At 49.8% G+C, this 17,347-nt stretch overlaps 1 protein-coding gene across 1 annotated transcript in view; it reads right to left on the reverse strand.

Annotated features, from left to right (window-relative positions):
• Positions 1-1,016: 1,016 nt before the first annotated feature.
• The window catches only part of LOC144720149 (uncharacterized), a 35,063-nt gene continuing 18,732 nt past the window's right edge, over positions 1,017-17,347 (reverse strand). The window contains exons 10-23 of the mRNA XM_078596655.1: positions 15,409-15,699; positions 14,438-14,475; positions 14,292-14,315; positions 13,405-13,524; positions 13,078-13,157; positions 11,949-12,090; positions 9,993-10,058; positions 8,330-9,169; positions 7,283-7,501; positions 6,000-6,095; positions 5,834-5,881; positions 4,879-4,993; positions 4,625-4,694; positions 1,017-3,948 (exon numbers count right to left, since the gene is read on the reverse strand). Coding sequence (XP_078452781.1) covers positions 3,816-3,948; positions 4,625-4,694; positions 4,879-4,993; positions 5,834-5,881; positions 6,000-6,095; positions 7,283-7,501; positions 8,330-9,169; positions 9,993-10,058; positions 11,949-12,090; positions 13,078-13,157; positions 13,405-13,524; positions 14,292-14,315; positions 14,438-14,475; positions 15,409-15,699 — 2,282 coding nt within the window. The 3' untranslated portion in view covers positions 1,017-3,815. The remainder of the gene's footprint in view (positions 3,949-4,624; positions 4,695-4,878; positions 4,994-5,833; positions 5,882-5,999; positions 6,096-7,282; positions 7,502-8,329; positions 9,170-9,992; positions 10,059-11,948; positions 12,091-13,077; positions 13,158-13,404; positions 13,525-14,291; positions 14,316-14,437; positions 14,476-15,408; positions 15,700-17,347) is intronic.

A 17,347-nucleotide genomic window follows, 5' to 3' on the forward strand; every position in this document is an offset into this window, starting at 1 on the left:
TGGCCGCACCCCCTGAGTTGATAATGTCGCTACTACGCCACTGGTCATAGACACAAGAGGAAGGTCTTGGACCTTGTCAAGGCGCTCTCCTCCCACCCAGCTTAAAATACGCTGCCAAGCTTAGCAGTGTTCATTAGGATGCTGTTTCTTCACCTGAGGACGGCTGCTTGCGTTGTGGCCGAAACGTCGTGAGAACTTTATTATGTTTTATTTGTATTACTTCCCTTCTACGTGACTTTACCGAAAGAACCAAAAATACAGGGGTGGGAGGTCAAGATTACGGGAGCCACAGGAGACAGTGCGACTCTTCAGAGATTGGGGTCCTGGTTGTTGAAGCAGAGAACAACTCGATATTTTGTGTAAACTATTCCTTGAGGTGTAAAATAGCAAACCCACACCGATGCTTATAATACATTCTTTCCATCACCATTTTAATGTCAAATGAGTAGATGACGGTTATCACTTTTTGCACTTCATAAATTCCAAAGTTCACATTTAAAAGGAAAGTCATTTTCTTTAAAAAAATAAAAAGCCTAAATCATTCAACTGCTGGGAGGTCTTCTTGACTGCACGCTCCTCGATGCTGCCCTGGACATGACGCAATCACGACTGGCTGTGTCATTGTATTTGCACAGTTGTCCTGATCGTTTGCGTAACTCAGATAAGCATTGGTCAAGAACAGGACTGGGAAATAGTGTATTCAGTACTTTTACGCATTCAGCAGATAAAGCTGTTGACACGTCGGTATATAAATGTAATTGACCGATGTCATTCGGGATCGTCCATAAATGACGTCACGCACCTAGGGGGGGGGGGGCTCAGACATTTGTGACGATGTGTGACGATATTTATACTGGTAGGAACCTCTGGTTACACCAGCCCACAGGGGATTATTGTGTCCGTCCGTCGTGCAGAGAGGGGGAAGGTGGGGAGGGGCTGGGTGGGGGGTGAGGCTAGGTGGGGAGGGGCTGGGAGGGGGGGGGGCTGGGTGGGGAGGGGTGGGGCTGGGTGGGGAGGGGCTGGTCACCCCGTGGTGCCCTTATAAAACTCAACGTTTCACCTACTCACGCCGGCTTGTGCCCGCCCTCACAGTCGGGCATATTTGCGGAATACACCACGCCGCCGTTGACCCTGGCCATTGACCGAGCAACCCAACGTTCCTACCAGCTCCCTCCGCAGGAATGTGTTAAAGTTGCGCATTTTGATGTGACGTCACATTTCTCAAACCCCTCCCCCCTCGTCACACATTGTCACAAATGTCTGACTCCCCCCCTCCAGGTGCATGACGTTATTTATGGACGGCCCCTATCCTAATAGTTTTCGATGCTTTATAGAGAGGATCTGCCTCCTGCAGCTGGACCCTGCAGACCGATGTGGTCTGTAACAATTGCATGGGTTAGGGACCACTGATGACATCCCTGCTCCACCCAGACCTGGGTGGACAAGTGGCCGATGAGGCTGCCCCAAAAAAAGATAACAACACTCGACGTGCATTGACGAATCGGCGCTCTGTCGTTGGCCGACCGACAGAATTCGTGCGTTGCTGTGTGTTGTGAACACGCTGGGAATCATCCCAACCAAGATCCATATTTTTGGCGCAGTCCACTATAGTAGTGGAGACCGCGTAGGCTCGCGTTCCTGCGAGTGCCAAGAGCGGCCACCTTGGGGCGTCTTAGCGACTGCTAAAGCGACTTCAGCAAGGGAGGCGAGGCTGCCTCTGCTCCGTGGTCCAGGAGCAGCAGCGGTGCCACCTTTCATTGCCTTTGGCCGGCATCCCACAGACAGCCAGTTGCAGCTGCTCGGCTGCATGGTCACACGCGACTTTCACAATTGATTCTCATGCGGCAGATGGATTTGTGTCGGCATAAACAGCTATGCAATGTCAGCATCACAGCAGCACTGGGTGGTGGGAAGACTTCAATTGCATATCCTTGAAAATGCTGAAGAAGAGGTGGGGGATAGATGATAAAAATGGGGGAGAAATAGAGCCCTGAAAATCACACTGTGTAAATATACACCTCTGCTGGGATCTACTTTTCACGTTTGATTTGGTACGTAAAGTGGGAGGCGTGGGTGAACGGCCTTTCAGAGAGGAAACTCTGAACCCTGGCCTGGTAGACACCCAGGGACTAAACTTGATGTCACTTATAGACCGAGGGTCCTGCTAAGTTGTCGTGACTGCAAGGATCCATACTCTTTGGTTCTTTCAGTAAAGTCACATGAAAATTAAAAATAAAATAATTAAAATAACTACATTAAATCACAAATGTAGTTATTTCTTTTTTCACCTACGTGACTTTACCGAAAGAACCAAAGAGTATAAATTAATATGTGAGCATTACATGTTATGTTTACCAATACAGTAATTTTGGTAAATTTACATTTTCTCTTGGTAATATTTCATGTTCACTCGGTGCAAATGCAAGCAGTACAATGTAAATAATAATTGTGTGTGACACACCACAACTTGCAAACATGGGGCTCTGTGAAATAAAAACACACTTTAAAAGGACAGGTTGCAAAAACCTGCTGTCATTGTGCAATACGTTATGTCTGCCAAAAAACACAGAACAGTGGTCAAAGTTTATACAGTTTCTACTTATCCTGCAGGTAAACATCTACTGACACTATGCTGACGCATGTCAACGTACAAGCGTAGCAATAGCATGTATGGATGTAAACAAACGTTATACAAACACAAAAGTGCACGTATGAACGTGAAGGCTGCGTTTCGAGCATGACTACCTCTGTCGGTCACGCGACGGCCCAACACCCGGGGTGCACGCCACTGCATGGCACCCATGTCCCACCATGCCACCAGCATCCACCAGCAGCGGTGGCGCCGGCCACCACATGAACAAGTGACCAGGACTCTGTGCCCACGGTTTTACTGGGCCTCCGAGAAATCGGGCATTTGGTTCTGGGTTCATTTCACCATCGGGACCCCTTCTAGTTACCAAGCAGCACATTTTTTCTACGTCTTAGCTTTTCTGCAACATCTTTCTAAAGCTTCCTTCAGCAAGCCTTCCGCTCTGGATAGTGAACCAATCCGGATTTTTTTTCATCCAATTGTATTGACAGGAGCGTCAACATACGGTGTGAGTGGACTAGTGGCCACAGGAGGTAATGACAGGGGAGTCAGGCTGCAGTACGAATGGACTGATGGCTACGGGAATGATCAAGAATAGGAGTGTGGCCAGGTGACGGAAGAGGACGGTGGAGTCTGCTGGTGGAGCGAGCGGTCTAGAACCAGCAAGAAGGTTCCGGAATGGGGGGCGTGGCCTCAGACCGTATATAAGGGAGATGCGCGGGAGACTCGGGGTTGTTGCAGTGGGGGTCTCCGTCTGTCCGAGTGTGAGCACGTGGCTCTTTAACAAAAGAAACCATCTCAAGACAATTGCGTCGAAGTCGTCATGACACTATGATTTGTTGCAATTAGACTTGTGTCCTCCTGAACCTGCTCTATTAGTCTATCCATCCAACCGATTTTATCCATTGGATTCCCGTACCCACAACTCGAGATTTTCCAGACTTCCCACCAGACCCGCGGTCAATTATCTTAACCACGGCAGCAAATACAATTACAACTGTAATCGACCCCAGCTCTGCTTCCAAAAGTCCTCCATTCTCATCGTTTGTACCGAATATAACACGATCCTCAACAATACCCTGGGGTCTTTACGCACACTCAGCTGGGCTCACTGAAGAAGGAGCTGTTAAGTTAAACCGCGTGCGTGGTGACCGACTTTGGGACCGCATCACCGGGCGGGTGCCCAGTCGCCCGGTGGGCCGGTGCCACCGATTCACCGCGTCTCTCAGTCGTGCTGCGCAGAATGCACACCGCAGCGCTGCAGGGTGCGGCGCACGTGCACCGTGGCCTCTGGCGCGAACCAGCGGCGCGTGTACATGATGCTCATCACGTCCAGCAGCAGGTTCCTCTCTCGCCGACTGCGGGGGGAGACCACATGGCAACAGGGGCAAGCAGCAGACGCCAGGATTCAGTTGGATCTTTTGAAGGGGGCGTTAAATTCCCAGCCACGGCTAACGTCAGTCAGCGGTGAGCAATATGTGAACCGGTACCGGGTAGTACAACGCCACTTCACTTACACTGACCAATCGATTGCTAGATTAAGGCCTCCCAACACCGTGTTGGTAATGGTGGTTGTTTAAACGCATTTCACCACGCTGGTCACCGTGGACTGGGAACTAAACTGAGGTCAGCGGGTTCAGAGCGCAGTGCATGAACCACTGCCACCACTGCAACCATTCAATGTTTTGATATTTAATAATACCATCTTTCTGGAAGAGTCCTACTTACGGATCTAAGTATACTCTATACAATACTATTATAGACTTGCAATTGCAATGAGTTTGTGTAAAGGAATTCAATCAAAATGAAGGCCTCATTCGTGGTAAAGAGAAGGCCTACACCAATGCATCACTTCATGAATTAAATGATATTCTTAAACTCACAGTGCAATTTGTGCAGTTTATACGGAAACGCTGTGCTGTTACATAAAATCACAGGGACAGTGTGTGGTTGGCTCGTGCGTGGACAGGGTTGGTATGCAGGCCAACTCATGTGTGGCTGACTCGTGGGCAGGCTGGATCATGCGTGGCTTACGTTTGCCTTAGGGCTTCCCGGGCACGGCTGAGCTCCTCAAGATAATCACCCTCCTCCATGTAACTCCCATCTTAGAGAAGGCCAGTTGACACACATTATATACGCATAGACACCCATGCATCCATATATAAATCATTAGTACACCAATCTATGCAATTATCTAATACAAAGAGAGATAGATAACGTTGCCTTTTAACAAATTAATGGCAATCGAGACATGCCATGTTTGCCGCATGTGGAAAGGACGCACCCACCTCGTTGACCCAGCTGGGGCTCCGGACCGAGGAATGGCTGCTTGAACGGGTGCGAGTTTGGGGCCCTCTCCAACCGCTCGACCGTCCCTCTCAGCAGGGCGGCCTCGGCACCCAGCTGCGAAACGACGCACACGTGCAGCTCTTCTGTCAACCCACTGCTGGATGAGGGCCTCCCCACGCTGTACAAGCGTGTGTGGTTTAATTGACCAAACTTCATCAAGCTGGTCGGCGTGTGTTGGTGAAGCATAGACGTGGGAGCATTGGAACAAAATGGATTTTGCGGCACTGCCCAATGTTGCTCGCGACGTAGCCCCGCAGCCACCTATGGCAGCCGGGTGTGCATGGCGGTCACCCAATCAAGCACTATCCAGGCTCAAACTTGCTTAGCTTCCGAGATCTGATGAGATTAAACTCATTATAGGTGATGTGAATTCATACATCGTGCGTTATTTAGTGCCCTACCTTCTGCCATTGGCGATGCCATTCAGTACTTTACCATACCATACACAACAGTGGTGGTGAAGCTAGGAAAGCATGGTGTCCAGTTGAAGACTCTAATGGTATGACAATAAAGGTAGTATGACTGAGATAATTATAAAAATAATAACATGACACATGCCAGCACCAGCCTGTCCTATTAGCAAGGTAAACATGATTTCAGTTCATTTTACAAAACTGCTCATCTCTCAACTAACAGGAGTCAAATACAGTAAAAAAAAAATCTTAAACCCTTTAAGATTTAGCATGGCATACATTTGTCAGTTTTTTCCTAGGGTAAAGGTCGTAGACACTTCATCATCAATACCATACAAACCTGGTTCCTTCCGGTAGGAATGAGCCCTTAATCGACTCTGCACAATAACATTTTCTCAAGTAGGTGCCATGACTTGCTGACAGACCGATCCAAAAACGTAACATTTCTGATCACGTAGATACAATGTACGGTAATACACACCCTCTGAAGACGACCATTCAGCTTTTCAATTTCCGCCAGTAGAATTTCCTGGAAGAAAATTCAACTTTTAGTTTCTTGGTGCGGTAAAAAAAAAAACACGCGGCAATGACAATTTTGTTTCGTCTGACGAAAAACGTGCTGAGCGAACAGGAAGTTGGGCCCAAACCTTCTCCCGTGCAGCGTCGACTTGTTGCTGTCGCGTCTGACCTCTGAGCTGGCCGGACTCAGCCCGTGAGTCCTGCAGCTCCTGCAGTAGCCTATCCTGCAGGACACCACAGCGCAGAATGACAACCCGAATCGTCTGTACCGCGCCAAGTTAATACCACTGAGATTCACGTCCTGCCCGGGGAGATGGCAGCAATACAACGTTGATTTAGATTTATTTCCAAAGTATATCTATAATAGTGACAAAAAATCAGCAGACAAAATCAATTAATAATGCATGACAACGTAATGCACCGTTTAAGATCTTGTTCCCATGAAATAAAAGTAATATGGATACTTAATAAATTAAAGATCGTCTGCTCACATCACACACCGCTCAATGTAGTTTCACAAGCATACGAATCGCAAGTGCAGCTCAGTTCTCATCCGCCGTAAGCAGCTCTCAGCCATCAGTGAAAATTACACATTCCTATGGTTGGAGCCTTGTCTCTCCATTGAACTACCTCTTGGAGACTTCGCGCAAAGTGAGACTCAGTTTCTTGACCACGCGTTGCATCGAAGTCGTGAGCTTCTGAACGTAAGTCACGCACTCTGCCACAGTGTGGTGCAAACCTCAATGGTGAAACATACCTAAAGGGTAATAGCAGCCTGGGCGAAGCGTGCCTATGGGTAGGACTGGTATAAAGGCTTGAATGGCTAGTGTGGTTAGGGTTAAGGCTAGTGTAAGGATGTGGTACTGTTAGTATGGTTAAGTGTAAGACTCGTGTTAGGGTCTGGTTGGCTGCTTCAAGTAGTGTTATGGATAAGACCAGCGAGGTCGCGAGATGTTGACTAGCTCGCCTGGTATACAGGAGCTCGTGGGTTCGATCCCGACCCTGACACCTGCTGCTGTATATTTGGAGTTTGCGTGTTCTCCCCATCGTCGCGTCGATTTTTCTCCAGTTTTTCCCTCCACGTTTAGAATCAACATGCGTTCAGAGTATTTACCTGCTATAAACTTCAACCTGATAATCCAATTCCTTGAGCTATCATTTGTGACCAGGTCGCTTCTGAAAAAAGAGCTATATAGCCCAGTGGGCCTAACCTGGTAAAAAAAAAAATAGTTCAGTTTAGTTTTTAGTTTAGGTACATTCGCTCACGTTGTGGCCTCCATTACCGTGCATGGTGTTTCCTGACACCCGAAACGTTCCTCTTTACCCGAGCCACTTTCCCAACTCTAACGAGGTGAGCCTCGTCAGATCCTGACACTCTCCCGACACCCCCGACCACAGGAGCCCACCGCACCTTCTCGCCCTCGAGCATGGCCAGCTTGCGCCGCTCGCGCTCCCGGGCCTTGCCGAGCTGAGCTCGCAGCTCCTCCAGCTCGGCTGAGAGACGCTCCCTCTCAAGTCGCCCGCCCCCTCCACCTCCTCCTCCTGCTGCTGCTTTTGCCGGGCCCGGATCCACGTCCCTCTCGCGCTGGAGCTGCGATGTCAGCTCCTCCACCTCCACCAGCAGCCAGTCCTGCAGCCGCAGCCATGGACAGAGTGAGGAGTCCAACTCATCATATTATTGTAAGATGCTCAGGAGCACCGTGGGTGACAGTAAATATAAGCAGAACTCTGTTCTGCGTTTTGACATATATGTAAAAAAATATTAACAAAATGTTTAAGCCCATGGACCTATTGGTTTTCCAGAAAAAACATCTCATTCATCAATAACACTTCCTTAAAAGGAAAAGTATACAAGAGAAAACATTGCAGGCAATGGCACCATCTTCATAGCACACCATAGGGAGGGTCATTGCCTGAAACGTTGCCAATTAGAAACACCGCTACTCCACACGTACATGCTGTGTCGACGTTACCTTCCACTACACACATACATGCATTGGCATCCTGGAAGGCTACAAAATCTGCCTCGGGTTTTCCAGACTCAGGCGATAACTCGTGGAGGTGCATTAATTGGCCGTGGCTTCATCATCAGCAGCAGCGGCAGCGCTTTCTCCACCAGACGGGCGCTTACAGCTTGCGCAACTTCTCAGGAGAACCATTCTGGTGGAGCCCAGCACTTGTGCAGCATCACCACCACCTCCTCCACGCTGCCATTGCAGTTTTACATTCCATCTATAAAATCAATCCACTTGCACTCACCACCTGAGAATAGAACACCTGAGGCGTCGTTTTTTTCTATGAAAGGAAGCGAGTCACATAAGTACTTCATCCTAAAATTAATACTGCGGTGAAGCTTCGAGTAGAAATACATCAACAGAATGCACGTCATTGTTACGAACAGTGAGACGCGCCTGTCCCATCAATATTCTTCATCGACCGTGGACACGAGGACCCTTACTCTCTCTTTCTGTGCGGCTGCCATCGCTCTCTCTGCGGCTTGCGCCTTCTCCTCACATCCCTGGTGCCGCTCCACGCTCGAGCCTCTCCTCGCTTGTGCATCGTCATCTCCCCGCTCCGGCGCGATCAGAGCCGCCTTCGGACCCCTCTCCTCCGCCCCACGCCCGTTCGTCTGCGCGCCTCGCTCCTCCGCGACGGAGAGGCTCTGTACGCAATCCCCGTCGCCGGTGAGCCACGAGCGCCGCGGGACGTCGTCCCCCGCGCCGAGCTCCACCTTGGCGTCACCACCTCCTCCTCCTCCGCCGCCGCGTGCGGAGTCCCCGCGCCCCGGAGCCACGTCCCGGGAGCGGAGCTCCTGCTCCAGCTCCGCCACGCGCCGCTGCAGCGCGTCCCGCTCGCGCCGCGCCTGCACGACGAACTTGTCGTACTCCTCGCGGATTCGCCGCTCCCGCCGGCAGCTCGAACACGGGCCGCTCGCCAGCGTGGCCTGAGACGGCAGCTGAGCGCCCTCCACCTCCGCCGCCACCAGCCGTTCCAGCTTGGCCGGCGGCCGCTGCTCCCTGCCGCCTTCGGACGCGTCCGCGGCGGGGCCGAGGGGCGGCCTCCCACCGGTCGGGAGGCCGCCGCTCCGTCCATCCGTGCTCGACGCCGTGGGTTTGGGCGACTTTGGGGACCTCTCGGAGAGCTGCGGCAGGGTCACGCGCTGCTCCCGGAGCTCCTTGCCGGAGTCGTCAGGCAGAAGAGACGGCGGCTGGGTGGAGCGGGTCCGATCGAAGGAACGTGGAGATGGAGCCGGGTGTATCGGAGGGAAGCTGGTGCTGTGCTGCCCGGCTGGTGACAGCTGCATGCGTGCACACATTGGTCATCGTCGTCGTGATCATTCACTGGGTGCATCTCATCTACCACAGCGCTCGACAATGCGTGCCACTGTAAAGTGTGGGTGGGGGACATACATACAGCCCACATATATGTACAGTACGTTGAACTTCTTTCACACCGTACGTAGCAAACCGTACTAATCGGAGGTACGGGGGAAGGACAGCACACTAAATACAAAAAGCAGTTATAAAAAAATTAGTTTTCAATCTAGATTTAAAAGTGCATAGCTCCAGTGGCTTCCTAATATAGGAAGGAAGAGCCTTCCAGATGGTCACAGAAGCGCATCTGAAAGCGCATGACGTGGTGACCGTCTTTGTTCGATGGTCAGCCATAAGCCACTGCGAGGACGACCTGAGATTGTGCCTTTGGTTTATGCTCCTTAACATGATCAGCGAGGTATTGTGGTTCATTTGTTGCAAGCATTTTGCATGTAATGAGCGTGTCCATGGGCTGTATTCGGTCCGCAACTCCACTCCATACGGCCTGCAGTCGCGAGGCCCACCACAGTGAAACGGCAAGCATCTTAGCACCACTAATTGGGTACTACAGGGAATAATTTTCCACCTGGAAACCCTGTGTTTCTATTTGTCACTACTATCACTACAAGGGCCGTTTGCAAGTGCAGAAGTCGGTCCGAATCCTTCATGCAACACATGAAACGTTGCCTCTCTGGCAAGGACAAGTTGAGGTGTGTGTTTAATGTGTGGCCCACAAAGGGTGTTTGAAAGTCCTCTTGGGCCCTCAGTGACGAAAAGGTTCCCCACCCTCCCGTAACGCAACCTTACCCTCTTCAGCCCCTGTTCGATGGCGCTTGTCCCTTCTGCATCACTCTTGTCTGCTGCTTCTGACGCCTGTCGTACAACACAGCAAACCATTCACAGCGTCAACTTAAAAACTACGATCGCAGTCCACAAAGGTGTTGAAGACAGTATCGTTGTTTTCACACATAAATCACCAAAAACTAAAACATGTTTAATGTAGGAAGATGCCGCTGCCTGCAGATGGCGCACCAACACCGTACATGAACCATATTGGTGGATCCCAGCCTGTGGCCGGCGGAACTCTGGCAGATGTGAAACTTTCGAGTAGTTTTAATTTTGAAATTAATGTTGACAGTTGTCTGCAAAAAAACCGCTTCATGGTTTCCAGGGACCTGCGAGTCTAGCAAGCTTGAGAACCGCTGCCACAAACAATCCCATTTGGATCTACGGTACACAACACCGTATAACACGTCAACACGCATTACTCATTGCATAGGAGTTTAAAGGAATTGCCCCATAATGCGTTCTTGATAAATGCTATGATTTTAACTCAAGAAGAAATCATTCTCAGCCTCAGGAAAACCGAATGCTTTTGCAGTCGCCGCACGCACTCGGTGTTGCGACTGTGCGGCTGTTTTTGGAGTGGATGTTCTGTTCCGCACTGTGACAGTGCTCGCAAAAGATTGATCTGCTTCTGCAGGAAAACTAAAATGTCAAAAACACCGAGATACAAACACACACGATCAGGGTTACATAAACACATTTTGTCTTTATCTGATCATAAGCGTCATTCAGGGCCCCCTTAGCCCAAGGGTCAGATCAGAATGTGGTTCCATCTGAGGTGGCAACAGTTTAGTGGCATGATTCCTTTTTTGACCAATATATATATTTAATGACCTACAAATATTAACGAGTTTTCAAACAATTCACTTTCATTGGCCATATAAAGCAATTCTGACCACTGACATTTTGCGATCTTGAGTGGTAGTGACAAGTTAAATATCTCGTCAGGGCCCATGAACTGCCTGTGGCTACAGAAAGTTATTCCGATGGGTAGGGTCACCCAATAAGACCTGAATACACTCAGTGGATTTTAGAGCAATTGTGGCCGGCAATCATCATTGGAAATGGCATACTTTCCAACCCTAACGATTTACGCGGGAAGTTGCACGTTTATGCCGATTCACCACATTCCAATTTTCCACAAACCGTCAACCAATTTTTGGTGGCCAATGTTGATGACCAAGTACATTAAATGGCTGCCAGAGCTCCGTTGCTTCGAGCCATTGCCGTACTAAGTTGCCATAGTTGCCAACAGTAAACGCATTTACAATGAACCTGCGTGGCATTTAAGCATTGCATAAGTGCAAATACTTAGCCTAAATTCCTAAGACCGACAGAGACAATTGCCCTCCTCCTTCGTCTGGTGTATGGCTCGAAAATGTGTGTAAAGCTAACAGGAATATTGAGGTTTGTGAGCAATTACCCTCAAGTTAATAATAATTTAAAATTGTATCGCGCACAGTTTTCACTCTCAGGGAGCGAGAACAACTCAGACACATGAGGAACCACAGACAGCCTAGAAGGCAACCACACTGTGAGCCGGCACTAACGATTTCCCAAGCTCTGTCATCCTTTAAATATTTCAATGTTTTTGGACAATTAAGGAGCGTAAATGCATGTCGGTGAAAACCGGAGCAGCCGGAAGAAACCCACGAGTGCAAGGAGGCAAAGCTCCATCTCCAACAGAAGGGACAGATAGTATCAGTCCGTGCTTTGCAGTACCGCCCTGCTCCTGGCGAGCCAGAGTACGGCTCCCCTTTGACAGCCATGGGAAGGGTATTTTGCAGCACTCGTGCGGCGATCCGCCAACCCTCGCCACCTTCACAGCGCTTGATTACAGGCAGCCACGTGCAAGTGCCACCGTCCACCCCTCATGCATCGTGGCATTTAGTGCGTTGCGCTGGCGCCGGAACGAACCCGCACGCTGACGTTGCGGACGGGGCGACACGCGATGGTGCGTGCGCGAGCGGCGAGCTGCAGGGCGCCGTGCGCCTCGTGAGCAGCCTGAGCACCGGCGCTCAGTGTCACCAGCAGCGCCGTGCAGCAGCTCCCGCCCAGGCTGTAGCCAAGGGTGGGTGGGCGGGTGGGTATGTGGGCGGGTGGGCGGGCGGGTGGGCGGGCGGGTGAGCGGGCGGGCGGGTGGGTAGGTGGGTGGGCGGGTGGGTAGGTGGGCAGGTGGGCGGGCGGGTGGGCGGGCGGGCGGGTGGGTAGGCGGGCGGGTGGGTAGGCGGGTGGTCGGGCGGGTAGGTGGGTGGGCAGGCGGGCGGGCAGGTGGGTGGGTGGGTGAGTGGGTGGGTGGGTGGGCGGGTAGGTGGGTGAGCGGGCGGGCGGGTGGGTGGGTGAGCGGACGGGTGGGTGAGTGGGCGGGTGGGTTGGTGGGTGGGCAGGTGGGTGGGCAGGTGGGCGGGCGGGCGGGCGGGTAGGTGAGCGGGTGGGTTGGTGGGTGGGCAGGTGGGTGGGTGTGCGGTGATCGTGAAATGGGGGGAGACAGACATGGCGAGAGTATCAGTGAGATTTTTTTTTTCAGATTTCAAATCGAATGGCCAAGGCTACTGTGCAAAGTGAACATGGTGTAATTAATATTGCATGTCGTAAATTTTACTAATTATTTCTTTGCTGACCTTTGAGGGAAATGTAATGTGAGAATGTGTGTGGTACAAGGTGGCGAGATGTTATCTACCTTGCCTGGAATACAGGAGGCCGTGGGTTTGATCCTAAACCTGACGCCTGTATATTTAGAGTTTACATTTTATCCCCGTGGTCGCGTGGATTTTTCTCCGGGTCCTCTGGTTTTTACCTCCACATTTAGAATAAATATGCGTCTAGAGTATTTGCCTGCTATAAATTTCCACATAAACCACTTCGTTGAGCTATTATTTGTGGCCAGGTCGCTTCTGAAAAAGAGCCGTATAGCTCAGTGGGCTTTACCTGGTAAATAACATTTTTTATTTTAGTTTTGTTTTTTCCCCAGTGCATCCGTATAACGTGTGCACATATGCGCTTGTGTATTTGTCCGCAGTAACAACGCATGCGTGCTGTAGGGTACCAGTCGCGGAGAATGCGCGTGAGCTTGGATTCTCGGTACGGGATGTGTTGGCAGCCCGGGGTGGTCAGAGCAAAGATGACCTGACACGGCATCCACGAAAACCACATCCGCGTCAACAGACAACAAGTACCGAACAACGTATTTACATCTTCCCCGCGTACAGCGTGCGTGCTTGACTCGACAAGAATTCGCCCATTTATTTTTATCGCCGTTCATTTTTCTTCATCTTGTTCCCTTTGAAGTGGCGCATCAGCGTCTGTGTCGGCGGAGCGGGGGGCCCGCGCGGTCACACGAGCGCTGCGGGGGGGGGCGAGGTGTGACGCTCACGTTGGCGAGCAGAGTGAGCGATCGGTTGACATTCTTAGCATCGTTGATATCGTCCTCGCCGGAGGTCGGGAACAGCCTCCTCCCGCGCTCCGAGTCGCCGAGCGCTCCTCTCCGCACCACCTGCACACGGTCACGGGGAGGCGGTGGCGGTGAAGGCGTCTAAGTCGATTGGGAGAACCCGTGAATGTGGCAACGCGTGCGGCGGCGGATCGAGTTGCTGCTCGCGTTCGTGGGGTGGATGGCATTAGGCCCCGATTCATGAACCTAAATTATTAGGGCGGGGGGGGGGGGCGTGGTGCCGAGGGGGTATCCTGTCCAATTTCCTGAAGCACAGCAATTTATCAAATCGTTGGGAGGGCGAATCATTAGACACCCTGGCGTGTATGGGGGAATATTGCTGTACGCGCTTCGCACTAACCCTATGGGGAGCAACAGCACAGTACTTTGCTGCAATCAATTCACTGCTCCGGCATCTCAGTTCGATTCTCAGACAGGCAGTGGCGTAGCGTGGTTGACATTGGCCCTGCTGCGGGGAATTAAGTGATACCCTGTGCTTGGGCCACTCTGGTCCGTGGGGCCCGGTGCAATTGCACTGCCTGCACACGCAATCGCTACCCAGTCGACATGTAACGTTGGGGCCAATGTTTCACGTTGCCCGGGTACGCCGCTGCCCATGTGAATGCACAGCGATGGGGGTGAACAACGGTGCTCCAGAGACACGGACCGGCATTCCAGCACACGTACGTGGGATGGTTACCTCCAGCTGAAAATGAAGAACAGCTGCTTTCGCGAAACGTTTTTCATATAAAATGAGATCAAAGGGCACCGCGTGTTTGGCCGCTGTGCTGGCGATAGATCACGCAGAGTGAAGCGGAGAGGTACTTTACCCGTCCTGATCCAGCGAGATCCACCTGGCAATGGAAACAAAACAAGCCACGCTCAGCTGTGCATGCACCCCGTGTGCAAAACCGCGTCCCGCTGCTGTTAAATAAACACAGAGTTTGTGCGAAAATAAATAAAAAAAGTTACTTACAAGTGTCAGCCTTCCTGTTATGATGGTCGCTTCCTGCGCTGCAAATATCAAAGTGTTATAGATACAAGTGCTGTTCTGTACGTGCAGTGCGTCCAACGCAGCCCAGCGGTAGTAGCGCTTTCACCGCTCGTTGCAGAGGTTCGCGGTTCGAATCCGGCAAGCTGCCCTAGTTATTACTGCAGTGTGTATTGACCAGGTATGTATGTTAAACTTCTTTCACACCGTACGTAGCCAACCGTGCTTATCGGAGAAAGGGCAACAAACTGAACACAAAAAGCAGTTCTAAAGAAATTAGTTTTGAATTAAGATAAATTAGTTATCGCTTTAGACCATAAAATACTAATCGTGCTGTCTGCATCACAGGGGACATTATACATCACTTCATATAATTTAAAATGAGTAGGTCATTGTTATGCCAGAGTAATGGTGCAAATTTGCCAATTCGGAGAAAAAAAATCCACGAATTTACTCAATTGTGATTGCACCTTGTAATCATCGCCCCCTACTGGAAGACTAACGCCCGTTGGCAAGGCAGGTGCTGAGTCACCTAGTGACGCACAGGGACAGCTGCCACTGAAGGTGCCCCCTTTCAAATGTGTTGAGATATAAGACGCTTATCACGCAATCAATAGAAAAATCATTAGAACTTAGGAAACATTCAAACAACATTTTACAAGCCACATTAGCAGCAATTGTTGAAAAAAGCACAATTTGAAAGAAAAAAAACCCTACCAAATCACCTGGAATGTGCCCGATCTTGTCAGATCTCTTAAGCTAAACAGAGTTGAGTCCGGAGAGTGCTTGGATGGACCACCACCACGCATAACAGGTGCTATAGGCTACTATGTTGTGGGAAACAGAGGTCAGTCCAGCAAAATCCTTTGCTGTCTGCCTTCACCAACCCACACTGACCAGCGTGGTGAAGTATGGTTAAATAGCCCCCCACGAATCGACAGCATGGAGAGGCCTTCATCCAGCAGTGGACTGACAAAAAAAGTTTTCTACATGCAGACATGTACAGTACATCCTCAATGTAAACAGCAACACGGGGACTCTTGCATTAGTAATACGCAAAGCGAGTGGAATGTGTGGGGATAACTTACGTTGTTGTTGTGTGTGGACCACAGTCTGCACAACTGTGATATAGAATATGGTGTGGCTCCTACTGCCAATCTCCCCCTTGGAAATGCCTGGATCACAGATAAACGAATTAAACTCGCATTGGATACGATCTTTCAATTGCATAACGTTGCGTGTAAAGTCTCAAATTGTCATTTTCCCTTGTCGTTCATCCCAAGGTTAAACGTACAAATAGCACGTCTTTTCTGGATGCCAATAACAATGGTTATGCTGTTGCTCTGCTATAACATCCGCTGAAAGTGAGCTGACACGATACGATAGAAGAACTTAACAAAGGAAGCTGCGAACTTGAGCTCAAGATAAATACGATTAAAACAAAAGTTGTAAAAAAAATGTGTGAGGGCCACAACTACAGAACACGACGGAGTATGTGTACCTCGTGGAATTATTAAAGACGGACCGGGATCAGAATGATGTAATTAAAAGTGACCAAGAAAAGGGCGGAGTGCTTGAATAAAACTGAATTTTATCATGAATTGTAACAACGCATGTGCCAAATCAGTGTCCACTTGGTGCACGTTTATTGCCTGCTATTGATAAATAAATAAAAATACATCGTCTCTGACAAAGCAGATGGGACGAAAACTGAACAGTCTGCACAAACGCATTGAGAGGTGGATGCTTGGAATTAGGCAAAAGACAGAGATTAACACATCGATTTGAGACCATGTGCAAATTAGAAACATCATATTGCCTGTTAAGAAGAAGTGGATTGCGCAAGACACACCACTCAGATCGGTTAATGGCCAGAGGAGACTGGTAATGGAATGGCAGCCAACGGAGGGAATCCACTCTAAAGGCTGACGACTGTGGAGATGGAACAATGAGATCAGCTCATGTGCAGCGGCAGTAAGATGGATTGTGACATCGCGAAACCATGAGGTATGTCAACTATGTGGTGGGGGCGATCATGCAGCAGTGGATAGAACACGGATCGTGATGATTTCTTTCAGTTTTAGCTTCACACAACTTGGCCACACTTGAGTTTCAAGGTTGTGTTAATGATACGGGAGAATTTAAATGATCGCTCATTCGTTCGAAGAAACTACTTAGCCAATCAACTCCAAAACAATTGAAATGTGCTTTAAAAAAACCTCAATATATTCATCAACTTCACACCGAGTAGGCTTTGTGACCAATATTATCCTTAAAAGCGTTTTTTTTCGGTGCGATCACGTAAATATAAATGTGTCGTTAAACCCGCCACCAGCCGACAGCCAATAAGTAAGGTTCATCACGTAAACAAAACATGCCAATTAGTTAACTAGTCCAGCATACCGGTGTGTTGGAGAGTAAACCCACAACATGTACAATTAGAGTACGACGTTTCGCCATTTAATTACAACCAGCCTCATCAGGCGACAACATTTCAAGGCGACAGCCTGATGAGGCTGCCTGAAGAGAAAAATATATAACCGTCGACGTTTCAGGCAATGGCCCTTCTTCATTGCCCTGGTGACGTGGCGTTCTATGGCTTGACGCTGTCGTGCAGCAAAAACCAGTGGACCAAAAGGACAATCAATCTTGATTTGAAGCTTTCGTGACCGCAGGAATCCATACTCTTTGGTTATTTCGGTAAAGTCACAACGGTAGAAATAAAATAAAATAAATCACTTCGTTTCGAACGCAACACAAGCGCCCGTCCTTAAAAAAAAAACTCCATATACTCGTGATTTATTTTATATTATTTCTACCGACGTGACTTAACCGAAAGAACCAAAGAGTAGGACAATCACTGTCACCCGGAATGCTCCTCTGCTCGGTGCTCGC

This window comes from Lampetra planeri, chromosome 7 (genome assembly GCF_965212315.1).
Source record: "Lampetra planeri chromosome 7, kcLamPlan1.2.h2, whole genome shotgun sequence".
NCBI classification, from domain to species: domain Eukaryota; kingdom Metazoa; phylum Chordata; class Hyperoartia; order Petromyzontiformes; family Petromyzontidae; genus Lampetra; species Lampetra planeri.